The following is a 27,616-nucleotide window of genomic DNA, read 5'->3' on the forward strand; positions in this document are numbered from 1 at the left end:
CCCGAGGGATGTCAATGAGTTTTAGGTTTGTAGGTCTAACTTCCATAACCATAACTTGGAGGTCGGGTCATGTCATAGTAGCACTCAATTCATGTTTACCCTGGAGAGCTTGTAAAAGTGGGTAAATGTGGGGTGGAGGGTTACAGGGCAGTATCAAAGCGAAATTGCAACACAAGACCTAGAGGTAAATGCATATGGTTATGCATGCATTGTGAAGGTTGTGGTTATCATGCATGTGGTTATCATTGCAATTTTGTGTTATCATGCGTGATGTTGATATGTGTTTGTATGTGTGTGTGTGTGTCTCATGCTAATCTGGATTGATTATGCAGATGAGATAACCTCCCCTAAGCTTCATTGAGCTATGATCTTTATTATGTTTATATTTGGTTTATCTAACATGGCATGTTTTCAGGAAAGAGAAGGCCAAATATGAAGCGAAAAATGGTGGAATATAGTTCACTGGACTCCCCTTATAGGCATGATATGAATTCCATGGAATGGGAAAAGTCAATTGAGTAGCAAGGAGAAGAGTATTCTCCTAACGTAGCAGACATGTTGAGGAGTTTAAGGGCAGAGATCAGAAGTTTCAAAGTAGAAAATAACAAATTGATTGAGGCACAGGAAAGGCTTGCCAGATCTCAGGAATATCAAGCATAGGTTAATGCAGTAATTATACAAGGTCTTTCAGAGTTGCAGAAGCAAGGACATATGGGGATCAGTCATGGAGATAGGCAGGAAGAGAAGAATAACGAGGAAAATGGCAGCAGGTCTCAGAGGAGACACATGTTAGATAGGGAAGATATAGTGAAGAGTGGCATATTCTTGGATACACCTGACAGGAGTGTTAGGGTCCTATATTCTAGGAATCATAGTGTTTACTTATCTTACTATTCTATTATGGAGGTTTGTTTGTAAATTTTAGCCTATGAATCATTGGGTGTCATAGTCTAAAGGTTTCTATGTGAAAAGGTCTGTGGGTGTCATAGGCTTTCATCCTCCATTTAAAAGGTTCATGTCATAAAGGGGATTTTGAAACTAAAATTGAATTTTGTAAAAGTCTGAAGTCTAGAATCCATGAGAAGGTTATAAAGTCATAATTTCCAAATGCGTAATCATGGAGGGACGAAAAGTCATTGAGGGGTCAAGGGGTCTTTTCATGGGGATCTTATTTATCACAATTTAAAACCATGACAATTAGTTAAATTTCTATGGGCCTGTTAGTGGTGTCCATCATCCGCAAGTCACCATTCCCATGTCAACATTCTTATGTCATCATCCCCTTGTTGCCATTCATAATTCCTCATTCACCATCATATACTCGCCTCATTTACCATTTATCATTACGTCACAACTCAATTCACATCTCATCATCATGAAATTACACCCTTTAAATATATATTTCATCATCACAATTCATTATTCATAATTCATGTGGAAGAAGGTTGTTGCGCACCTACTGTGCAAAGCTCCAAGCCTCACAGTGGTTGCGCAACCACTACACAAACTGAACAACCATTATGGAGGTCTAAAAGCATGGAGGGAAGAAATCAGAGGGTTCTACATCATCACCAGTTAATATCAACCACATCTACACACTCAGTCTTGCACAAAACCATCTGCAACCATATCAACCATGGAGGTTACTTACACTTTGTGCTCCGAAATTGACGTTTTTAGACATCATTTTCAAAATAGGAAAATAATTTTGAAAAACAAAAAGAGGTTTTTGAAAATAACGGGCCAAATAACAAAAACCTCCTTCATTTTCTACACAAGTGTTATGTTTTTGGATATATGCAACGTTGTTGGAGGCCTAATTTTCAAAAAATAAAATTATGCATTTTCCTCTTGTTTCAACCTTTATTTTTCAGCACGTTTTTCTAATAGAAGGAAGTGAATATTTCAAAACTAAAAGAGGTAGTTTGTTGAAAATGGGCCAAATAACAAAAACCTCTCTAACTTGTTGCAAATGTATCATGGTTTGTGAATTATATGTGTCACTTGGAGGCCTATTTTCCATAATTTCCTACTGACATAATTCTGAAATGTTTTTGAAATTCGATTTGAAAATGTGAAGATTTTTCATTGATTGGAAGTTGTTTAGGTTCTATAAGGATGAATGAGATGTTTGGTTGATCACTACAATTAGTTTGGAGCAGTAGCTGCTAATAAAACTTCAGAATATATATATATATATATATATATATATATATATATATATATATATATATATATATATATATATTTTATTTTTTATTTTAATATTTTTTTTGCTGCGTGAGTGTTGCGTAAGTGGTGAGCAGTCAATTGGGAGGTCGGCAAAGGTTAAAGGGGATATCTCAGGGGTTCTACACCAACACAACACCATTTAAAACATACACATTAGCTCAGTTTTGTTTAGAATGGTTTGCAACTATGTTAATCTTGGAGGTTAATTCACCTTGCTGCACAATTGTTGCACAACTTTAACAGTTAGGCTTATTTTTGTGTTTTGATTATTTTTGGACCTTCTAGAATGATTCTGGTGATATGGATAGAAAGGAATGGATAGGGATCAGGCAAGTAGATAAGGTAAGGCTGATTTTTATCAAAAATATGTTGTATTTTTATAGTTAGATTTTAGCTTTTAAAACTTGATGTTTCTAAGTTGAGATGATTCGATCCTCTTAGTGGATGAAAGATACATTGTATCTAATTTCTGATTTTCCATTATGCCTAAATGCATTTAAACTGAACAAAACATGAGAAGAGGGTTCAGATTTGGGGAGAAGTCCTGTATATGTAATTCTTTTGTTGAAATAAAATTATAAGTGCAGTGAATTTGCCACTTGACAAGAGATTCTTGTGGTATGGATTTCAAGTTTTTGTGACCTTTCTTATGTGTATGTTATTCACTGTGTCTTTGTTCAATTTTTCACTTTTAAATTTGTTCTAAGACAGTTTTTCAGAATTCATTTATGTTGATGCTCTGAATGACTGCTTTTCTTTCTAAACTATAATGGAATTCACCTTTAGATATGTGCTCCTTTATAGTATTCCTCTAAATATTTGATCATGAAATATATGTTTCAAAATTCATTTTATGCTTTATTACACTTGGTTGGATATCTCTGTGTGTTTTCAAGTTATTTTTAAAACTCATCATATGCTATGATAAATGCTCTAATTTGAAATAGTACCAGCCATGCCTCTATTTCATAGGTGTCTCATGAGAAGTTTTGATAATTTTATATAAAATTAGAATGATGGATCCATGCTCAGTGATCCTTCCTCTCAAGTCAATCAACCATCTTCATTAAATCCTATCTACCTTTACAAATTTGGCCTCTGTCAAATGTCTTTGAGCGTTATTGCTTATACAATTTGACCTTTATTTCAAGTGAGGGAGCCCCCTCCAGATGGAAAAGGCCAGTTTTCTAGCCAAAAGAGGTTTTTGGTTACCCCTTAAAACCTTTCTCAGCTTAGAGATTCAATTATAGGGTGCTAATGTAATGGCGCCATTGTTGGGGATGAAAGGTTCCATCTTATCCAGGAAAGATCATTAAAGTTTCATGTCTGGTTGCTGATGGTGGACAAGAGTCAGACATATGTAAGCTAAACCATTCACCTAGTGACTCCAATCAAGCTTCAAGCTGATCCAAAGACTCCATTGGCAGCATGATCCAAAAATCAGAGTTTACTCGCAATTCTATTCGCCGAAAATGAGTTCAGCTTCGAGGCATGTGGTGAGCTCCAGTATTGTAGCAATAATGCTACAACTCCTGGGGCTTCCTGTCTCTTAATTTTATCAACCCGGTAGTTCGTACAAACTTGGAAGCGACGGTGCTATATGCACAAGTACTAGCTCTTGTCGCAACTGTCACTTGGTCAGCTAGCACAAGTCCGCTAGGGCTCAAGCCAACTTCTATAGGCTCTCAGAAGAAGCTTGCTAATTGATGGACGAAAGCTAATCTCAAAGGAAATCTACTTTACTTGACAAAAATGAACTGAAAGCAAATCAAATCATGTAAACCTAGGAAACCCTAATTCAACTAGTCTAACCTCTACAATGCAAGGAAGGTAAATGCAACTTCTACCAATGCTGTCACTACCTCTAACAACTGAAAATGCATGGATCTAAACTGCTTGCATCATGAAAGTTATGTTTTTGGTATTTTTCTTTTAAGTGTGTGGAATGATGGTGATCTTGTGCTAACTAGGGTTTGGTTGTGCAGATGGGATGGAGAAGGAAGGAAAGCGTGGGATAGGTTGGGGAGGCTAGGAGAGGTTCCTAGGGATCCTTAGCATCCATCCACAGAGGTTCCTCGCATTCAGATGCTCAGCAACCGAGAGAGTGGCCTTCTACAGGATGGCTGTGGAGGATCCTACAGGATACTCTGTTTTCTACAGGATAGTCCTGTAGGTCTTCTACAGGATGTTTACGAATTGGATTTTTGAGGATGGATGGTTGATGGAAGATGCATGGATGGTTATGGAGGTAGGATGGGGGTCTGAAGTGACCTAGGAACTGATGGATGGAGTGATGAGATGATAGGTGGAAGGCTGACTTGGCTTGAAGGTAGTTGAGACAACAATGGGGAAGAAGGTAAGGTTACTTGGCAAAAGAGAAGATGGGAGATGAGGGAACAGACTTGGTGATGGAGTAGCTGATCTGAACGAGGAGGTGATGAAGGTGATAGAGATGCCCTGCACAATGCTTATTCAAACAAATCAATGAATTCTTGCAAACAAACCAAGTCCTAGCTAACTCAATCCAACTGTTAATGAATGAGTAAACAACAGCCTTGTTTGAAAAGAGAACCATATACATCACATGAGAAAGAACATGCCGAAAGATCTAAATGCATACAAACTCCTACCAATCTATTATAAACATGAGAAGCTACTTGAACCATCAAAAGAAACCTAAGTAACAAAGCACGAATTAAATCTAAAGAGCAGATTTTATTTCAAGAACGCAGCAAGGACACATCAATATAAACAAGGGAGGTACTGGGCGCTTGAGATGGGCCCAACCCCAAGAACTACAGCCTCCCAAGAGAGAGTTAGAGCTGGTGCAAAGCTGGATCCATCTTTATTAATCAAGAAATGAAAAGTACATCAAAACTGTCCATAAGGAGAGCTTGAGAATGAGCTGAAAGCAAAGCTAATCCATGGCCTAAAAATCGAACTACAAGCTAGCTAACTAATGGCTAAAACAAAATGACTAACTAGCTACAAAAATGACTACCAACTAGCTACCAAAAATGACCAACCACTAGCTAACAGAAATGAGGCCCCAAGCCCTCTTATTTATACAATTTGAGGACCCAACAGTCCTCCTAAAAGTTAGGGACTTGGCTGCCCAAGACTTGTAGTTAACAGCAGTCCAACTTGACTTGCTTGGCTGCCCTTGAGCTCATTGATTTGGTGGCCTTTGAACTCCGAGCTGATGGTGGAGAATTCGAGGTAAGGGTCCATAAATGAGGGGGACACCTTCCTACAAATCCTCTAGCTTGTTCTCCCACGAATTTGGCTGCCAAGTGCTCATTAAGACCTTCAATTTTGTCTCCAAGTTGACCAACAAGGCTACACAAAGCACCCATTAGACTTGTTGGCATAATGACTAACCAAATTCACTCTATTAACATAAAAATAATAAAAAACATGCAATAAACAAATGAGAATGGTGGACTAAGCCAAATTAGGAGGTTGAATGAGCCCAAATAATTGTACATTTTTGGGGCTCATCAGCATGCCCCTATGAATCGTGCTCATATACCTAGCTTTCCAAACTGCATGCCTTGAGTAGATTGGAAAACTTATTTGCCAAAATTCAAAGATGAGGATGGAGATGATGCTACTCTACATTTGGTTGAATTTCATATACATGTACGCAAGTTGAGGGTTCAATTTCTTGAAGATTGTCTCACGAAGATGTTCATGGCTACTCTACAAGGAACAGTGAGATCCTAGTATGAAGGTTTGCTACCTAGTAGCTTGTATTCACTCAAGGATTTTCATTTAGTATTTTTTGAGAAATACAAAGAATCTCATCCTTTCTTGTCATTGGTTGAGAATTGTTGCGACCATGTTGAGAATTTCATTCAAAATCTGGAAATTTTTTATGGCGATGAAGAGTTCATGGATGAAGAAATCCTGGAAGCTTTGCACGAGAACCCTTTTCATCACCAAGAAGAAATGCTAACTTCTCTCTTGCCTGAAAATGAAATAGATCAACATCATGATGCAGAAATTTATGATTTGTCTTCTGAGTTTGAAGAAAATTTGTAGTAGTCTTGTTAAATGTTAAGTCACCAAGAGAAAGAATAGGATAAATAATCAAAATTTTCATCAACCCTTTTATTTCCTCCGTATTTTTTCCAAGAAGAGTCTTATCAAATTTTGAATGCTGAAATTCAAAACATTGAGCTCACTTTAGATGAAGATGAAGGTGTTATCCATGAAAGCAGTAAGCTAAAAAAATGACAACTATACTCCACAATTACAAGAGGATAATGAAGAGCAAATTACTTTAGACCCCTTGGATAGTGCAGAAGTTATTCATGATTATATATCTCTTGAATTGTCATATTCATAATTTTTTGAAAATCAAGATGACATGCTTGTTGAGCCACATAAAGGATCAGATTTTGACATTCATGTTATACATGAGGTAGTTGTTGCATCTGAAAATCTTCAGGAATATTCATAGTCCTTTTTTGTGTACGATGAGAATAATTCTATCAAACAAATTATTGATATTTCACTTGAGGATGATCTTAAAACTGACTACATAGAACATGGACAACCAATAGTTATAGATATAGCTTCCATTTTTCCTTGTGTTCATCAAAAAGGACATATTCATGATTTTTGGGATTCTTTTTCATTTCTGTTGCAAAAATCAGAGAATTAGAAATGTGCAGTATTCTTGAAATTAGTCAATGGATTTACCTTCCCAAAATGGAGAAATTTTGAATTTGGGTTCAAATTTCATGTTATTGGGTCATCTCTCAGATTTTTCTTTCTGTTTGAACAAAATGAAAGCGGAAAGCAATCAAGTAATTATTGGCTTGATTGGTTACATTGGAGGGATCATTTCACATAAGTGTGTATATATCTTCAGCAAATGTGGACAACCATCATCAACGTTTGAAGCCCGAGGAGAAGGCCCTAAGACTTTGGTGATGTGTTGTTAAATTTCTTATTTCCTTTAAAGTTTTCAGCTTTGTAATCAATTAGTCAGTTGAGTTTTAGTCTTTTAGTGTTTGAATCCATTGCCCAATGGTTAGTATACTAGTCTGCAGTGTTCTTGGCACCTCACTAGGAGGCTTCCATCCCCATTGGAGCCAATGTTAGGGTCCTATAGTCTAGGAATCATAGTGTTTACTTATCTTACTATTCCATTGTGGAGGTATGTTTGTAAATTTTAGCCTATGAATAATTGGGTGTCATAGTCTAAAAGTTTCTATGTGAAAAGGTTTGTGGGTGTCATAGATTGTCATCCTCCATTTAAAAGGTTCATGTCATAAAGGGGTTTTTGAAACTAAAGTTGAATTTTGTAAAAGTCTAAAGTCTAGAATCCATGAGAAGGTTATAAAGTCATAATTTCCAAATGTGTTATCATGGAGGGACAAAAAGTCATTGAGGATCCAAGGGGTCTTTTCACGGGGGTCTTATTTATCACAATTCAAAACCATGACATCCAGTTCAATTTCTATAGGTATGTTAGTGGTGTCCATCATCCCCATGTCACCATTCCATGTCATCATTCCCTTGTCAACATTCCTATGTCATCATTCCCTTGTCACCATTCATAATTCATCATTCACCATCATATACTCCCATTATTTACAATTTATCATCATGTCAACCCTCAATTCACATCTCATCATCATTCCATTACACCCTCTAAATTCATAATTCATCATCATAATTCATAATTCACGTGGAAGAAGGTCGTTGCGCAAAGCTCGAAGCCACACAATCGTTGCGCAAACTAAGAACAACCATTATGGAGGTATGCAAGCATGGAGGGAATCACTTAGAGGGTGCTACATCATCACCATGTCATATCAAGCACATCTACACACTCAACCTTACACATAACCATTTGCAACCATATCAACCATGGAGGTCCGCTACACTATGTGCTCCGAAATTGATTGTTTTAGACATCATTTTCAAAATAGGTTTTTGACGTAATGGAAATGAATTTATAAAAAATGAAAGAGGTATTTGAAAATAATGGGCCAAGTAACAAACACCTCCTTCAGTTTCTACATGGGTTTTATGGTTTTGGAGATATGTAACATTGTTGGAGGCCTATTTTTCAAAAAATTAAATTATGCATTTTCCTTCTATTTCAGTGTTTGTTTTTTGGCACGTTTTTCTAATATCAGGAAGTGAATATTTCAAAACTAAAAGAGGTTTTTGTCGAGAATGGGCCAAAGAACAAAAGCCTCTCTCATTTTGTGCACAAGTATCATGGTTTGGGAATTACAGGTGTCACATGGAGACTTATTTTCCACAATTTCCTACTGACAAAATTATGAAATGTTTTTGAAATTAGATTTGAAAATGTGAATATTTCGGTTGTATGGAAGTTTGTTAGGTGCTATGAATGAGATGTTTGGCTGATCACTACAATCAGTTTGGAGCAGGAGATGCTAATAGTCATAATTTTTTTTTCTCTCCTGCGCGAGTGTTACGCAGGTGGTGAGCAGTCAAGTGGGAGGTTGACAAAGGTTAAAAGGGATATCTCAGGGGTTCTACACCAACACAACACCATTTCAAACATACCCAGTAGCTCATTTTTGTCCAGAATGGTCTGCAACTATGTCAAGCTTGGAGGTTATTACACCTTGCTACGCAACTATAACAATGAGGATTATTTTTAGACCTTCTAGAATGATGTTGTTGATATGGATAGGAATGAATGGATAGGGATCACAGAAGTGGATAAGATAAGGTTGATTTTTATCAAAAAGATGTTGCAGTTTTATGCCTAGCTTTATCTTAGTTTTAGCTTTTAAAACTTGATGTTTCTAAGTTGAGATGATTTGATCCTCTTAGTGGATGAAAGATACATTGTATCTAATTTCTGATTTTCCATTATGCCTAAATGTATTTAAATTGAACGAAACGTGAGAAGAGGGTTCAGATTTGGGGAGAAGGCCCATGTATGTATTTCTTTTGCTGAAATAAAATTATCAGTGCAATGAATTTTCCACTTGACCATAGATTCTTGTGCTATGGATTTCAAGTTTCTGTGACCTTTCTAATGTGTATGTTATTCACTATGTCTTTGTTGATCTTTTCACTTTTAAATTGGTTCTAAGATGGTTTTTCATAATTCATTTATGTTGATGCTCTGAATGACTTCTCTTCTTTCTAGACTAGAATGGAGTTCACCTTTAGTTACGTGCTCCTTTATAATATTCCTCTAGATATTTGATCTCGAAATGTATGTTTCATAATTCAATTTATGCTTTGTTACATGTAATTGGATATCTATGTCTGTTTTCAAGTTATTTTTAAAACTCATCCTATGTTATGATTAATGTTTTTATTTGAAATAGTACCTGCCTTGCCTCTGTTTCATAAGTGTATCATGAGAAGTTCTGATAATTTTATATAAAATCAAAATGATAGATCCATACTTAGTGACCCTTCCTCTCAAGTCAATCAACCATCTTCGTTAAATCTTATCTACCTTTACATATATGGCCTTTGTCAAATGTCCTTGAGTATTATTGTTTATACAATTTGACATTTATTTCAAGTGAGGGAACCCCCTTCGGTTGGAAAAGGCTATTTTTCTAGCCAAAAGAGGTTTGTGGTTACTTGTATAAACCTTTCTCAACCTAGAGGTTCAATTATAGGGTGCTAACAAGGAGGATTGGTATGTATGGGTTTTATTCTAGTTCTTCTTCTAGGAGACATCATCATCATTACCGCTAGAACCATAGGAGGAGTGAGTATTTTCTAGAGGAGTTTAAGAAAGTCAAGCCTCCTACTTTTGATGGAGAGGAAGAAATTAGAGAATGAAAAAGCATAACTGCTTGGGATGAAGAAGTTCTTTAGACTGCATGACTATTCAAGGAACATGAAAGCCAAGATAGCTACCTTCAGTCTCAAAGGGAAAGCAAACATTTGGTGGGAAGATGTGAAGAATGTCAGAAGAATTAGAGAAGAGGATCTAATTTGAGATGAGTTTGAGAGACTTTTTAAAGATAAATACTTATCTGAGAGATACTATGGTGACAGGGCTCATGAGTTTTATGAGCTGAAGATGGGCTCTATGACAGATGATGAGTACACTAGTAGATTCCTGGAGTTGTTGAGGTATGTTCCTTACCTTAAGGATGAGAAGGTGAAGATTCAAAGGTTCATCAGTGGGTTGCCAATAACTTTTAGAGATTGGATTGAATTTGACGAGCCTCGCTCATTTGAGGAAGACATTAAGAAATTAAAGCATTGTTATGAGCAATCGAAGTGAAATCCTCAATACAAGCATGACTGGAAAGGGAATGAGAAGACAAAGGGAAAATGGCCTAAGAAGCGAGGAAGATATCAGAATGTAGGTGAGAAAGAAAATATGGCTCCTTACAAGAAATTTAATGTAACTGAGAAAGGACATGGGTCGCAGCTAGGAGAGAAGAAAAATAAAGGTAATGGTAGGGGACCATTGCAGTGTTGGATTTGTGGCAAGCATCATCACAAGAAGGATTTCCCATTGTACCAGGGTGCCAGGCCTAAGATTTACAATGGCATACGATTGGGGATGTTGGTCAGAGCATTCCTCATATTTATGTAGCACTTGATAATATGCAAGCATATTATTAAGCATCCATTATAGAGATGGAAGGTAAGCTTTGTGATCGAGTTGTTTCATTTTGATTGATCCTAGATCTAATTATAGTTATGTTAGGCATGACCTGGTAGATCAATGTTGTTTGAGTAAAGAAGTGCATGCATAATCATGGTTGATTCATTTGGCTATAGGGACCAAGAGAAGAGTTCATCATTGGGTGAAAGCTTGTGCATTTGAGATTAATGGTATGTCGACATCAACACATCTAAATGTGCTTCCTTTTGGGTTTTTATAACATGATTTTGGGCATGGATTGGTTGTGCACTCATAGGACCAAGGTAGATTTTTATGAGAAGTCTATTGAGTGCCTGGATGACGATGGAAAAGGAGAATATTGCAGTGAAAGAAGAAGCCTACATCAGTGAGAATGGTTACAACTATGCAAGTTAAGCGCAATTGCAGGAAAGGGTGTGTATTTTTTGCAATGCATATTTCCAATGAAAAAGGGAAGGATGTTGAGGATGATGAAGTCTTGAAGAAGTATCCTATCTTGCAGCAGTTTCAGGATGTGTTTCTCGTAGAGATTCCAAAGTTACCACCTCATAGGGAAGTCGATTTGTCTATTAAGTTGGTACCAAGAGCAACACCAACATCTAAGGGATCTTATAGGATGAGCACTCCAGAGTTGGTGGAATTAAAGTTACAGCTTAAGGAAATGCTTGATAAAGGATACATAAGGCCAAAAGTGTCACCTTGGGGTGCACTAGTGATGTTTGTAAAGAAGAAGGATGATACTCTTAGATTTTGAATTGATTACAGACAATTGAACAAGGTGACAATCAAGAACATGCATCTAATGTCACAGATTGATGACTTGTTTGATCAGTTGAAGGGAGCTGTAGTGTTCTCAAAGATTAATCTGAGATTAGGATATCATCAGGTGCACATCAAAGAAGAAGACATCTACAAGACTGCATTCTGTATGAGGCATGGACATTATGAGTTTGTGGTGGTTCCTTTTGGTCTTACTAATGCTCCAACCACCTTTATGTGTTTGATGAACAATGTGTTGCATCCTTACCTGGACAAGTTTTTGATAGTGTTTATTGATGATATATTGATATACTCCCACACAGAGCACCTAGCAGTAGTATTATGACTATTGAGAGAGCATTAGTTGTATGCCAAGCTTAGTAAGTGCAGTTTCTTTTAGTCTCAGATTCACTATTTGGGACATGTTTCGAACGAAGGGATAGCAATGGACCCGAAAAAAATTAAAGCTATCATGGAGTGGCAAAACCCTAGGAAAGTGGATGAGGTGAGATCATTCACGGGACTAGCAGGTTATTATAGGTAGTTCATCAGGAACTTCTCAAAGATTGGTTATCCTATTAAATCTTTGCAAAGAAAAGGGACGAAGTTTGAATGGACTGAAGAGTGTGCAACTAGTTTTGAGCAGTAGAAGCATTTGTTTATAAATGCTCTAGTTTTGATGATTGCAGATCCTGATAAGGAGTTTGTAGTTTGTGCAGATGCTTGTAAGAAAGGACTTGGTGGAGTCCTGATGTAGTACAAACATGTAGTATGCTATGAGTCAAGGAAACTAAATAAGCACGAGTATAACTATATGACTCATGATCTAGAGTTTGCAACTATCATTCATGCATTGAAGATGTGGAGACAATATGTTTTGGGTAGGAGGTTTGTTTTGATGAGTGATCATAGTGGGTTGAAGTACTTGTTTGACCAACCTAACCTAAACGTTAGGGAAACTAGATGGTTGGCTATCCTCAGTGAGTTTGACTTTGAGATCAAGTACATTAAGGGTAAAGAGAACAAGGTTGCAGATGCTCTTAGTAAGAGAGTGCAGGTAAATCATATTTCAGTTGTGAGCTCTTATGGGGCAAACTTGCAAGAGTGAATTTAGTAGGCAGGAAAATATAATGAGAGGTACCAATAGTTGAAGTAAAAATTGCAGTGTTAAGGTGAAGGTGATAGGGATGAGGAGTATCACCTCATAACAGATGGCTTGGTGAGATTCAGGAACAAGATTTATGTGCTGGATAATAGTGAGTTGAAGAAGCTCATCCTAAGGGAGTTTCATGTCAAGCCATATTTTGGTCACCCGGGATACCAAAAGACTTTGACAATTATTAAGAGGTTCTACTATTGGCTGAAATTGAAGAAGGAAATGGCTAAGTTTGTTGCAAATTCGTAGACTGTCAGCAGGTAAAAGTTGGGTGTAAGCACCTAGTTGGTCTATTGCAACCTGTTTCGATTCCATAATGGAAATGGGAAGTCATTTCCATGAACTTCATTACAAGTTTGTTGAGGAAATCAAGGCAACATGATTCCATCATGGTTGTGGTTGATAGGTTGAGCAAGGTGGCTCACTTTATTGTAGTGAAGTCTACTAATTCAGCTAGAGAGGTAGCTCAAATCTTCATTAGGGAGATAGTGAGGTTACATGGTGTTCCAAAGAAGATCATATTAGATAGATATGTCAAGTTCACTTCCAAGTTTTGGAAGGAGTTGTTTAAAGGCTCGAGGACAGAGTTAGCTTTCAACGCAACTGATCATCCACAGATAGATGGACAAACATAGAGGGTTAATGGGATTCTTGAGGACATGTTGAGGATGTATGTCATGCATCAATAGAGGAATCCTTGAGGATGAGTCCATTTAAGGCTCTTTATGGGAGAAGTTGTAATACTCCTATCATTTGGAGTGATCAAGTGAACAAGGTACTGATTAGATTGGATATGTTGGCTAAGATTGTGCAGGAGATGCAAGTTATCAAAAAGAATCTGAAGGTAACACAGGATAAACAAAAGAGTTATGTGGATCAACATAGAGCATTAAAGGAGTTTTAGGTGGGGAGCATGTGTACTTGCGCCACACTTGTGCATCAAGCCCAAGAGGAGATCCTTGAGGATTGGGCCATGTGCCAAGTTGGCACCTCGGTATTGTGGGTCTTTTGAGATCCCTGAGAGGATTGGACCAATAGCCTATATACTTACACTTCCGCCAACAGAGAAAGTACATGATGTTTTCCACGTTTCATTGCTTAAAGGATGTTGATCATGTGATTAATTGCTTTGTATTGTAGGTGGAACCAAAGGGATAATTCTAGTTATAGCCATAGTGCATTCTGCAGCAGAAACAACTCATGCTCCAAAACTGAGCAGTAGAGTAGGTTAAAGTGTAGTGGAAGCACTTTGGGCCTAATGAAGCTACATGGGAGATGGTTGATAAGATGCGAGCTTTGTATCCTTCATTATTTCTTGGTTGAAGCAAATGAGTTTTTGGTATATATGCATATGTATAGATTGTAAATACCACATTGAGCTGTGTTATAAAGCTCTAATTAGCGGTATGTTTATTTTTTCTTTTAGCAGGATATCATTGTAAATACTGCATTGATCTATGTTATAAAATCCCATAGGCAATATGTTTTGTTTTCAGCAATTTTTTGGTCATATGTGCCATAGAACACCAATGATGGTGTTTCCCCAAGGGGGAAGGGTTTGTAACAACCACAAGTTAAAGTTTCATGTAATAAAGGATATTAAAGAAAAAAACAATAATACCAAGGTCATAGGACATGAATTCCAAGCTAAATGTTGGGAAAACACAATAATGGGCATCACTTGTAGTTTATTAATGGCTATGGAAATTGGCAAAGGCAAAGAGGCAATAATTGACATTTAATTATGAAAATATAGGGAATTATGAGAAAAGGAAGATGGAGAGACACAAATTTGTGTGCAAGGGAAATTAGAGGGAAAATGAAGGAAAATGAAAAAAAAATGGGAAATCAATGATAAAAAGGCATCAGAGAAACAATTTACAAATTTTGGTTAGTTTTGGCTTGGATCAGTTCCACAGAGAGAGAGATATCCAAGTGGAGAGAACAAGCAAGCAAAGGAAAGCAAGGGAACACAAGGGGAAAGTTGGATCAACATCTTCAACATGAGGCTTTTGCTAGTAACAGGTTACATGTGTGATTTCCTTGTTGAGGTCTGAATTCATGGTACATGCATTTGTTTATTTGGGTTTTACCTGGTTTGATAGTGGTTTCAACCTTGCCTTGCCATTTCCTGGATAACCACGGTGTGATGGGATTCATTCTTGGTTCAGCTTTGGATTGTCGAAAGGTTCTGGATCCAGGTGAGGTGGTCTCAGGAAAATCCTAAGGGTTGGTGTGGAGATGGTTTTCTCTAGGAAGCCCTCGACAGGTGGGTCGAGACAGGAAAATTCCTCATGGTATGGTGAAGGAATTCTGAGGCATCTGAGCTTGGTTTGATTTTGTGATCTTGGGACCAATTTAGGTGAGATCACGGTAGCTTGAAGGTGGAGGTGGTTTAACCGATGGAGTCCCTGGTTGGTTATGTTTTGGTTTATCCCATGAGATCCCACATTCATGCTTGGAATATGGCACAGGGGCTATTGGATGAAAGAGAGATTTGGTTCAGCCTAATTTATGGTCGAGAGGTACGTGGAAGTCCTGACTTGGTTAGCTTTTCATACGTTAATATGAATTATTTTACTAATGTGATTAATGAGCACATGTATTGGTTATTATGTGGATCTTATGGCTGATTTGTCATGGTTTCTATTATGGTTATATGCTGATTATATGCATGGTTCTATGATGTGATCTAACTATGGCTCTTATTTATGATTCTATAAGTTATTGAATGGTTGATGAATGCATGGGCTAATAAGTATTGTTGCAACTAGCTTGAGAGGGCATAGAGCCGTCTTGGTGATTCCCATATGAAGTTCATAATATTACGATCAGATATGCATTCATGACCTGTAGCTTTCATGTTTACCATATGTTTGATGAAATGTCTATCATGGATTATGCATGTCTAGGTCAAGTTCTTGCTTAAGTTTTGACTGGTTAGCATTGGTATCATCTTTGTTATGATTCTAGAAAGTTATAGGCAGTTTTGGGCAATGGCCTGGATGCTAGCTTGGAAAAGTGGCATAGAGCTCGCAACTTCTGGCACAAAACTGGGGATTTTGGGTCATAATCGTATGGAAGCAGGTTTATGGGCGCAGTTATAACCTCATAACCACATGCACAATGTGTCAAGGGTGTGGTTGTGGAGTTAAGTCAGTGAAAAAGAGTTCCAACTCAGGGATTGATCACCTGGGGTGGTTGTGAGGCTCCTTAGTGATTTATAGTTCATGAGGGATGTTAGTTAGTTTTTGGTTTGTAGGCCCCACTTCCATAACTGGAGCTTGGAGGTCGAATCATGTCATAGTAGTACTTAGCTCATGTTTACCATGGAGAGATTGTAAAAGTGGGTAAATGTAGGGTTGCGGGTTACAAGTTGCAAGCATATTGGGATTTTGAAAGGAGTTCACCGCCCTGGCCCTTTAGGTTGCCACCTGTCCACTTACAATTACCAAGTCTCTCTTCGTTTCCAAGTGTTGTCATTGTAGCTTGTTGGTGGACATTTTGTTTGGGTCTTTGTTGTTGTCTTATGTTCAATACGACCATCTGCTTCCATCAAGGTTTGTGTTTTTCTATTTATTGCTGCCAACGTTTTCTGTTGGGGACTTTTCGCATGGATTCGACATTGCCCTTTTCCAACCACTGCCACCTATGTTTCTGCTCCCAGTTTTGTCTGTTTCCTACTTGGATGTGGTTGTGGTTTTGTTGGGTGATGCTGCCCTATTAGCTATGGGCTGTCTGTGCAGCCCGTTTCCTAGTTTACTGGCATTGATGTTAGCGACCCTTACCATCATTGCGTATTTTGTAGGTCACCTCTACATTTCAGGTCGGATTTTGGGCCTTGGCTGTTCTTGTTGGGGTTTTCTGGCCCTTGTATAGTTTTGCACCCATTGGGGTTTTCGACATGCATGCATGCCTTATTTTTTGTTGTTTTATCAGTTTTATGGCTTAGGGTTTGTGGGTCCTAGGTATTTTGTTTCTCTAACGTGTGACGATGCATGTCAGAGCATCTGCATGTACATCCTTACTGATCATAGTATCTTCTAGCAATATTTATGTAATGAGGCCTATCAAAGCATCTCCGGGCGTATCCTTGCTAGTCAGAGTATCTTTTGGCATAAAGAATTAGGTTCATTGGCATGTAGGTTTATTGTGGGTTGCTTATGCAGAGTTATGCTCGAGTTTGTTGACCCACATTGTAAAGATTCATTGCCCGTTATTTGGGATTTCGCTAGTGCTCCCTTCGAGGTTCTTCAACGAGCCTACATTCTCATTTTTTTTAGTTGATATAGTTATACTATCTTGGTAACAATCAAATAGTTGAAAATGTGATTTTGGTATATCTAGATTTGTGTCACTGGTTTTATATTTTTCAATATAAATGTCAATCTATTTTTTCTTTCTAAAAAAAGAAAAAAATAAATGTTAAGAAAATCCATCATTTTGTATTACTACCTTGAATGATATTTCATATATAACAACCATGTTAAAAAATATAGTTGGGTAAACATGTAAACTAGTGCAAGCATATAAATTAATATGAATCAATCCACAATAAGCATCAAAACAGTTACTTCATTATATCTCTCATGCTCCTAAAAGTTAAAAAATCATAAAAACTAACTAAACCAACCTATCCATCTTAATTTTGGATTTACCAAGCACCGAGAGGGATTAAATCTCTTTTCACTTTAAAAGAGGTTTGTATCTCAAGAGATTTGATCTCTCTTAGCGCTTAGTAGATCTAGAGTTAAGATGGATCTAGTCTAGTTTAACTATTAATTATAATTATAATATTGCTCTAGATTACATCTCTACCATATTAGGTTGGATAGTGCCTCTAGATGCAATTATAACTTTATTTTAAAGTACTGTTATTAATATTAATTATAAAAGAAATTAATACATAAGTTAAACATATATACATTTAAGAAAGGCATAGTCTAATTTATACACAATTTATAGATGAAATAACTTTTTTTAGGGCATTTTTTGTGATTAATTTTAACTAAATTTCAACAAAGATTTTTTAAACTTGAGTTAAGTTGTTTAATTTTTACAATTAGAGGCCCAAGAGGTTTTTAGGGGGTTGAGTCCATTTATGTATTCAAAAAAATATTTAAAATAACAAAAAATCACAATATTGCTTCTTTTTTTTTTTTTTTTTCTTCTTCTTCTTCTTTTTTTTTTTTTTTTTTTTTAAATATTTTCTGAGAAAAAAACCATCATAGATTTATATTAAAAAAATATAAAGATCTTCAATACAAATCATGATTTGGTTTGAGGGCAAATAAAATGCCCAGAAACCTATGCTAACAATAGATAAAGATAGTCCGAATCATCCAAATCTAAAATAGAAAAACATATACATCACATATATATAACATTTATTTTAAATTAATCAATTTAATTAAAAACACACAAATTACATAACTATTTAGGAGATAAATCTCAGTGTTTAATTTATATATATTATTATAAATATTCTACATAAATTAAATTCCTATCATCTATCTATTCAATATTAGTAATTAAATTAAAATTCTTTAAAATTTATTACAAAATAAAAACACCAAATCTTACCATTATTAATAATTAAATTAATATTTTTTAAATTTATATTAATAATTAATTTAAAAATCTTTAAATTTTTTTACAAAATAAAAACAGCTGAATTTACCGATATTAATAATTAAATTAAAATTTTCTATTTTCTCAAATTTATTTGAAAATAAAGACACCTAAACATACAAATATATGTCAAGAAAATCTATACATTTTGAACTGATACCCTCAGCACGGGAGCAAACGTCAAGGAATATTGAAATACGAAATAAGTGCACTTTCATTTCAGAGATCCATTATTACCACTACCTAAACTTCCTTTTAAGAAACATACTGTAATCCACCATATGGCATAGAATGGCCACATCGCATATTTAGCTACGCAGGCGTCGATAACATCTACAGCGGTTCCAAGATGCTTTTTATATCATGGTGGACACGCCCCTCGCCCGAGGACCAGGCCTACTGTTTACAGCAAACCTCGTTTGTGACATCCCATACTCAATTACTTCGCTATGCTATTCTTCGTTTGCATTCATTGTATTGCAAGAATTCACTGCAATCGCAGATTAATCCGTAAATGAAACAAGTTATATGTATGAGCTCCATAAAAATCTAATCCAAAAGCAGAGTGGGTTCTAATTCTTGTAAAATTTATTCGAGCGCTAACTGGATTGTTTTCCAAAATTAAATTCCGTTCTCTTCCATACATACAGGTCTGGATCATTTAACTACGACCCGAAATACAGAAATGCAACATCTAAGGCTCCTTTCTCCAATGAAGATTGCCAGGAGCTCATCAAAGCGGGCTATGCTATCAATCACGCAAAAATGAAGCTAGGCTCTGGGATCCAAACCTATGAAAAAGCAAAAAAACTGATAGAAAAGTGGAGGTAAGAAGAAATCTCAATCCTTCTTTGGAACCCAAAAAGAAAAGGGTCATTAATAGACTGTTGAGGGTATAGTCAGTTGGGCTGTGGGCCAGGGAGTTTATCACCATTGACACAGTTTCAATTCCGGCTTATTTTCTTAGTGCTTTGCTTGGGAAATCTCTTAAGGGACATAGCTGAGGAGATTGGCCCCAATTTGGCCAAAACAATTAGGAGTCTCTGTATAAGAATGAAGAGATTGTTCGGGGATGGGTACCCGGATTACAATTTGTTTTCTGTCATCGTTTTAACTTTTAAGATGCAATGCAGACATTTCCAGTTGAAGTGGGCATCAGTGGAATCAAGCACCTGCATTAGAGCTGGGGAAAGGTTCTGTGTGTGCAGCCAAGAGTTGTTCTCGTGGGTATCGATGCCACTGGAGATTTTGTATGCCAATAACTATGAAGTCTCAAATGGCACCCAGCCTTCCCCTAGTTACAGCCCTGCTAGTTTGGCGAATCCAAAGGTTTCAAAGCTGAAGGCAGCTTACTGTTTTGGTAGCGGGACGCTTCAAGGGCATCTATTGGTAATTTTAGTACTATATTCTACTTTTGATTTCATGAACTTTGTTTTATAAACTATAGAATCTATGGTACTACTGGGTGATCAAGAGTCTGACTTCCCTAACTACTTCAGACTCCATTTTCAATTCGATTATATCATATTTTGGTTCTGTAAGAATGGAGCTGGTGCCGTCATTGCTGCAACTGACACGTTCGAGATTTCCATCGGCTTCACCCATTTCATGCTGTTTAGAGGGCTGAATTTTTTATGAAATTACTTTTAGACATAAATTGGACTGTTAGACAAATTTGCTTGATGATGAATGATATGGCTCTTCCTTATCTGGGTAATTGTATATGTAATAGGTGTTGGAGGAATAAATGGCCACATATGTAATGAGTAAGATAAGTATATGTAAAGGTCAATATAGTTACTATTGGAATATGAATTTATGATTTGGATATATGGATGTGTTAAGGTATTTGGAGGATGTTTTCTTACTCATTAAGGAATTATGTGTCACTAATGTTTATTATTTCTATTGTATTGTATTTGTATTTCAATCTTGTGTATACACTATACTCTAGTTTATTATGCTGCATTTCAAGAATTTGGTACAGGATATTTGATTTTGGGTGGTCTATCCTTGGGTTTTGCTTCTTTAGACTCTTATCAATTTTGTTTTTATATAAGTTGTATGAAAGAGCCAAAACTAAGGATCACCTACTTTAATACTAAATATTAAACCAAAATCTCTGAAATATAGTATAATAAGTCAAAGCATATGCAATGTATATAAAATGTGAATGTGGACTACAACTCCTAAAAAGAAAATAAAAATAAATTACACAATAACTCTTTAAAAAATAAAATAACCTTTTTCAAAGATTCCAATACATTAACATATCCAAATCATACATTAACATATCCAAATCATATGTTAATGTTCCAATATGATTTTATTAAGCAAATCCTTATTACATATATCCAAATCATATGTTAATGTTCCAATATGATTTTATTAAGCCAATCCTTATTACATATATCCAAATCATATGTTAATGTTCCAATATGATTTTATTAAGCCAATCCTTATTACATATATGATTTTATTAAGCCAATCCTTATTACATATACAATTGTTGCATTACATATCTATTTAACGTTATGTTAGTGTTCCAATATTTACCGCTTCCAATATTTACCGCGTTGATATTTATATATACTTATTCTCATTCACTGCAAATATAGACCTTTTATTAAGCCAATCCTTATTACATATCTGTTTAACCTTATATGACTCCTTTTACTGGTCATTGTAACTGAAACAAAATAAATTATAGAGCTGGCATTTCTCAATAACGTTACGTTTCTAGGTTGTTTCTTTAAGAGGCCATTTTGGAGAGATTACATAACTGGTTAAAGCATGCTCACTTTCGTGATGAAATATGTGATGAACCTATAGGATAGAACTGATGCAAAATCCATACTTTAGCTAATGACAGGTTCCAAATTTCGCTTCTGGACTTGGGCCAATTCTTTCGTACAATTCAATCGCCAGTCATCTTAAATCAATCCTATGCTGCCGTCAAAGGCAATTGAGGAAAAGATGGTAGTTTTTTTTGGTAACAATTGGGTGTGCCATGTGGCACATATTTCTCTTTGCTTCCTATTTTTGAAGATTCTGCTATACTTAATACTGTTGATCGACAGTAACAGAACATGCTGAACCATTTGAAACCCCACTATTTTATTTTGACTAAAAATTATGAATTTTGGGTGTAATAGAGTGAAAATTCCCTTCTTGCCTCTTCTTGGTCAAAATTCCTTTGGATTTTGATCAATTACTGCCCACAGATTTGGTAAAGGTTGCCAAGTATGTTGGTGATGGGAATTTGGTGTAGTGAATAGAAATTTTGAATTTTTATTTTTTTACTTTTGCGGGCGCAAATACCATTTTGGCAAGACCCTTGTGGGGAAGAAAACTTTGGCTTATAAGTTACATCCAAAGGGTATCTATTCCGGCAAAAGCTCCCGGACTCCAAAAACTTTGGCTTATAAGTTACATCCAAAGGGTATCTATTCCGGCAAAAGCTCCCGGACTCACATCTGGTCTCGTCAACCTGCCTTGGACAAACCTCATAGACTTCCTGAAGTGTGAGACACCAAAAGATGGCACAACAAATTGGCCGCATTAGCATGCTGGCATGTTCTCAGGGAGATTGAATTAGGATGCTTGTCAAGAAGTGCACTTAATTTACCACTTGACCACGACCCATATGACATGAATTTTAGATTTCCAAAATTCAGGTTAGTATTAGTAGAAGTTGCTTGAAGATTTAGATTATATTTTCCAATGGGAACACGCTTTATGTAATGCTCTACTAATGTCTGTCTGATAGGCCCAATTTGGGTGGCATATGACAGGGCTAGAAATAACCCCACTGAGATGTTGTAATCTTCATGAAAAGAAATATGTTTTGTATGGATGTGTTGTTTTTTTCTACTTATTGCTATCTAATGATGATGTAGTTCCTTCTTGAACCTGAGGTCATCATTTTTTTGAGAATTTTTTCCTTTTTTCTATTAGTGACTTGAGAACGTGCAAAAGGATTCGATTGATACTATTAACAATGGAAGTAAACTGTGCCTAGAATCACTTTTCTCGTAATCACATTGGCATGTATGTCATGAAAGATCAAACTTACATCCCCTTTAATGCATGTAAGCATGGTTAATGCAAACTTGAAGATTTTCTACCTAAAATGATTCTCTTAAAAGCAGTTGCATGTGAGTAGATTCTGTTAAAAGCACTTGCATGTGACAACTGACAACAAATTGGGCATAATCCAATGGGATAAAGGAATTACTCGGTTGCCTTCCACTCTGTTCGACATGATGCAGAAGGGGGAACTTGAAATTTGAAATAGCCCTTCTTTTATTTCTTTTGAATGGAGATTCTACTTCTTTGGAAATAATACATCACTTGGATAAGTTACTATACCAGAAAAATCCGTAGAATTCTGGTAGATAAATGGGGGCTATTTCTTACTGCTGCAAAATTACATCATCTGGCCAATGTTCATGCCGCATGTAAGAGAATCCAATCAAGGGAAGATAGCCTGTGGGAACGTTAACTTCCTGTTAAGTCCCTAGGGATACAATGCATTTTCTTTCTGTATTATCCACAAATTAATATGCAAGAATTGTTGCTGCCATTGTGTATGCATGAATATGGTGAGATTAGGTGGTTAATCTTCACTTAGAGGCCACGTGCTGAACTTTTATTTTTTATATTATTGCTCATTTTGGTTAAGGATGACCTACGTAGACCTCTTGGGGCTTACACCCCAGCCCTAAAGGAGGTGAGTATATATGACATTTCTTATTTGTAAACTTCAAGTTATATATTGATAAAGGTCTATGGGAAATCTTCCCATAGTGCACTTCTCTTGTTCATGTGCTTGGACACACAACAATCTCTCTTGTGTTTATCATTATAGTGCTGTGTCATTTCTGCTGTATTTTCACTTGGCTGAATTAGGGTTTGTTGGAGAAATCACTGTACATCCACTATCTACTTAATGATCTCAATTTGGTATTAGAGCTAGTGTGAACTCTTCCATCTCTATTCAGTGTTGTTTTAATGTTGTTTCAAGTCTGAAACTAGAGTCTTCTTTAGCACTTTTTTGGGATAGCAATAAATTTCTAGGGTTTTTCCAGTGGATTTATGGGGATTTCTTTCAGATTTGTGTCCTTTTCTAGGGGAGCACACTCCTTTTTCTCTCTTTTCAACTAAAACACTGCAGTTTTTCTCCAAGGCAGTGTTGGTGCCTTTGGCATATGTGGATGGAAAACAATTTTTCCTATCTAAATGGGGCCAAATACCATATTTGGTCTGGTCATATGACAACCCATCGTTGTAGCAAGGGTTTATGGATGTATTTGGAGAAACCCCTTGTCACCTTTGATTATGACAGCTGCGACCTTGTTTACTTGAAAAAGGATGAAGCCATTGGATAGATTACTCTGTTTGTGGAATTGGATCTTTTTCATCACACCAAGAATAACAAAAGTGCAAAGCAGAGTTGGGATACTTTTCAAAACTTATTGGACCTAGTGATATCTATTCAAGTCAATCGAATTGAAACTCAGCTTGCAAATCTCAACGATGGTTGATTTGTTACCATTGAGGAGTATATTGGAAGGTTCAAGAACATGAAATCTAACATTATTACATTTGGAGGCAAGAAAAAATCAGATTTAGAATATTTAAGTATTGTTTTGTATAATCTTTCTCTTGCATTCAAAAATTTTGTCATCATTTTTTACGACATTCCTCTATTTATCATGGCACACGGCCCTCCGAGGACTTGTTTTCAATTTTTATCCAACATCAAGTCATCTTGAGGAATTTAGGAGAACTAACCCCTCGTGATCAGGTCCATGCTAAGGCTGCCTCATCCTCATGAATACATGAATCTAGAAGGGAACCTCACAAATCCTTGAAGAAGAGGAGGATGATGTGCTCCTGTTTCCATAAGGAGGGTCATTCTTCAAAATGTGTCTCCTTTGTCTTCAAAAGACTGAAGATATTGCTAGGTAGCTAGCAAAAATGGCCTCTTTGAAAAAAAGGCTGACACTTCTAATGCTACACATCTTGTTGTGCACTCTGCTTTGTGGTCTTCAACTCTTTCACATGAATGGATTGTAGATTCTATGGCTACTAGACACATGACAAAATACAGGCATCTTCTCTCTGACTACAATAATCAGCATAAAAATGAGAAGATAAGTATTGGTGATGACTCAACTCTCCTAGTTTATGGTTTTGGCACTGCTGTGGTTGACAATGCTAAGTTTGGGAATGTTCTCGATGTTTTGGGGTTGGACCAAATCTCTTATCTGTTTATTGCGTCACACACGCCAATAAAAAGGTGAAACTTTGGTTGGATAGATGGGGTGTCAAGGATATAAGTGGTGAGTTCAAAGTGGTTGCCTATAGATATCGCGAGGAATCTAAACATATATACAAGCTGGGAAATAGTTCTTCACCTCTAGCTCATAACAAATTTATTGCAATGATTGCCAATACAAATGAATATCATATGTTATAGTATTATCATCTAAATCATATCAATGATGGATCCTTGAGACAGATGAGCTGTCGTCATCTTGGTAGTGGTCTTCCAGAGATCAACTCTCCTAGTGGTGTTTGTGAGGGTTTCATTATGGGAAAACATCCTAAGTCCTTTCTGAAAGACAAATCAAACCTTGCTTCCGAGTGCTTTGAGTTGATTCATACTAACATTTTTGGCTCCATGGCCACCACTTTTGCGTGAAATTTTAATTATTGTTGCAGTTAACTGGTTATTATTCTCCTATCAATTGATTATTTGTATTCTGCAATTTATTTGCAGCAAATACTGAATAAAACACTACTACAACTTCACTGAAAAATAAATAACCATAGGAATTGAGAAAATTATAACGCACACACATAAATAATGAACACCAAATTTTCGGACAAATGTACCTGGAAAAACCCCAATATGGGGAAAATAAGTTCTACAGATGAGTGTTTTTATTATTCTTTAGCAAAATTTGTGGTGGAGAAATTACAATAGTGTGTCGTAAATTAGCAAACCTCTAGAAAATTATTTCTACCACTTTTTCGAGTCGATCTACCCTCTTGGAATCAATTTGGCCTCCCTTTGGCTCCTGATCTTCTCACATGTGTGGCCTTGGCTTTGGCAAAGTCGTGCTGCCAAGGAAATAACTCGACCTCCCTTTGGATTTCGACCTCAACTAGAAAAATCGACTTTCCTGTGCAAATCGATCTCTCCTATAATTCGTCTCTTTGCTCTAGCAATTCATCCTCTTGGAGCAATGTGCATTACTAACAGGGTAATTCACACACCTCTCTGGAGCAATTCATACCACTGCAAAATTCACCTCTTTCTGTAGAAAATAGATCTCCAAATATCTATGGAAATCGTTGTGATAAATTCCTTTGGTAAGCCTATCTCCAAACAACACTGATCTCACTTTACTGATGCCCCTGCGCCCTTGCTATCATTGCAATATTGTGTCTCGATTTCTCACTAATCTGTTCTCCAAGTGCCCATCGATTTCCTAATATAATTTCTTGTTGACGAATCAACGACCATGATCTAATCTCAATCGATGGCTAAGATCATCTTGCCCCTTCAAGTAACTTTTCTAGAAGTCTTTAGAGGAAAATTGATTTACCTCAATTAATACTGATTAATTAAGCCATTTCCCTAAGTTAGACTTAGGAAAATTAATAAATTGGCTAATTAATTCTAATTAAGGCCTTTTCCTTGGAAACCTTTTCTGGGTATTGGAGAAAATGTGTTCCTTAGCCTCATAAACACCATCTGAGACTAGAACACCTGTTTAAGCTACATAAACTAACACTCCCTCTTAGCGAGGAAGGTGTTCTGCATAATACCCAACTTGTCTCTGAAGAAGATGAATCTCGCTTTCCTAAAGCCTTCGTCAGCTGCTATGTACTCTACCTTTACAGAACTTAGTGCCACGAACTTTTGCTTCTTGCAGTACCAAGAAACAGCTCCTGATCCCATGCTGAAGTAGCACCTTGAAGTGATTTTCTGATCCACAGTGTTACCCACGTAGTCTGCATCATTATAGCGAACCAACCTGACACCATCACCTCTAGCATATCTAATCCCATACTTGATAATGCGATGCAAATATATCACCACATGTTTAGCTGCCGTCCAATGCACTCTCTTTAGCTCCACCATGAACTGACTGAGAGAGTTTATCACATAGGATATATTTAGCTTGGTGTTGACCAAATACATGAGAGAACCTATCAACTGCCTATACAAGGTGGGGTCCACATCCTTCTCCTTGGATGCATCTATCTTCCTCCAATTAGTGATCATGGGAGTAGACATGGCTCTGCAATCCTCCATCCCAAATCTCCTCAGGATCTCGATGCAGTATTTTCCTTGTCCAAGGAAAATCTCACCATCTGTCTGCCATACCTCCATGCCTAGAAAATAGTGCATGAGCCCCAAATCCTTCATCTTGAACTCAACTGCAAGGTCCCTCTTGCACTCCTCTATGAGCCCTAATGAACCTGTAAAAAACAAGTCGTCCACATACAAGACAAGAATGAGCACCTCACCCCCAACCATCAAGTAGTAGAGGTTTGAATCCGCCTCACTCTTCATGAAGCCCATGCCCTGCAAGTATTTGTTGATGCGCTCATACCATGCCCTGGGAGCCTGCTTGAGCTTGTATAAAGCTCTCTTCAATCTGCACACTTGGGTCTCTTTGCTATGTGCCACAAAGCCCTCCGGTTGTTCAATGTACACCTCTTCCTCCAGTTCACCATTCAGGAACGCCGTCTTGACATCCATCTGATGGATCTGCCATCCCATTTGTGCTGCTAATGAGATCACAACTCGTATAGAAGTGTACTTGGCTACAGGAGAAAATGTCTCCTTGTAATCTATTATTTCTTTTTGAGAGAACCTTTTGGCCATGAACCCAACCTTGTATTTCTCGATGCTTCCATTTGCATCGTGCTTGATCATACAGATCTAGCGTGATCCAACCATCATCGCCCTGTTTTTTGGTCTAGGTACAACCTCCCACACATTGTTTTGCATGATTGAGGAGTATTCCTCAAACATAGCATCCTGCCACACTTGCTGCTATGTGACCTCTTGATAGCTAGAAGGCTCTCTATCTACTAATTGATTGACCAACACCATGTAGCCAATGTACCTCTCTGGTTGTCTCCACTCTCTATTGCCCGTCCTAAGAGTCCCCATAAACTCTTGAGCATCC

The 27,616-nt window shown here is 36.8% G+C and overlaps 1 protein-coding gene across 2 annotated transcripts in view; it reads left to right on the forward strand.

Annotated features, from left to right (window-relative positions):
• The first annotated feature begins 18,612 nt into the window (after positions 1-18,612).
• The window catches only part of LOC149216281 (UPF0548 protein At2g17695-like), a 110,623-nt gene continuing 101,619 nt past the window's right edge, over positions 18,613-27,616 (forward strand). Inside the window, exons 1-3 of one of the 2 annotated variants that reach the window (XM_089392765.1) lie at positions 18,613-18,818; positions 19,052-19,228; positions 19,535-19,790. In XM_089392765.1, coding sequence (XP_089248891.1) covers positions 18,751-18,818; positions 19,052-19,228; positions 19,535-19,790 — 501 coding nt within the window. In that variant the 5' untranslated portion in view covers positions 18,613-18,750. The remainder of the gene's footprint in view (positions 18,819-19,051; positions 19,229-19,534; positions 19,791-27,616) is intronic. The other variant, XM_089392764.1, reaches the window with a different exon arrangement.

This window comes from Pinus tabuliformis, chromosome 1_1, assembly GCF_031772625.1.
Source record: "Pinus tabuliformis cultivar Carrire ecotype Pingquan chromosome 1_1, CPIR1, whole genome shotgun sequence".
NCBI lineage: Eukaryota > Viridiplantae > Streptophyta > Pinopsida > Pinales > Pinaceae > Pinus > Pinus tabuliformis.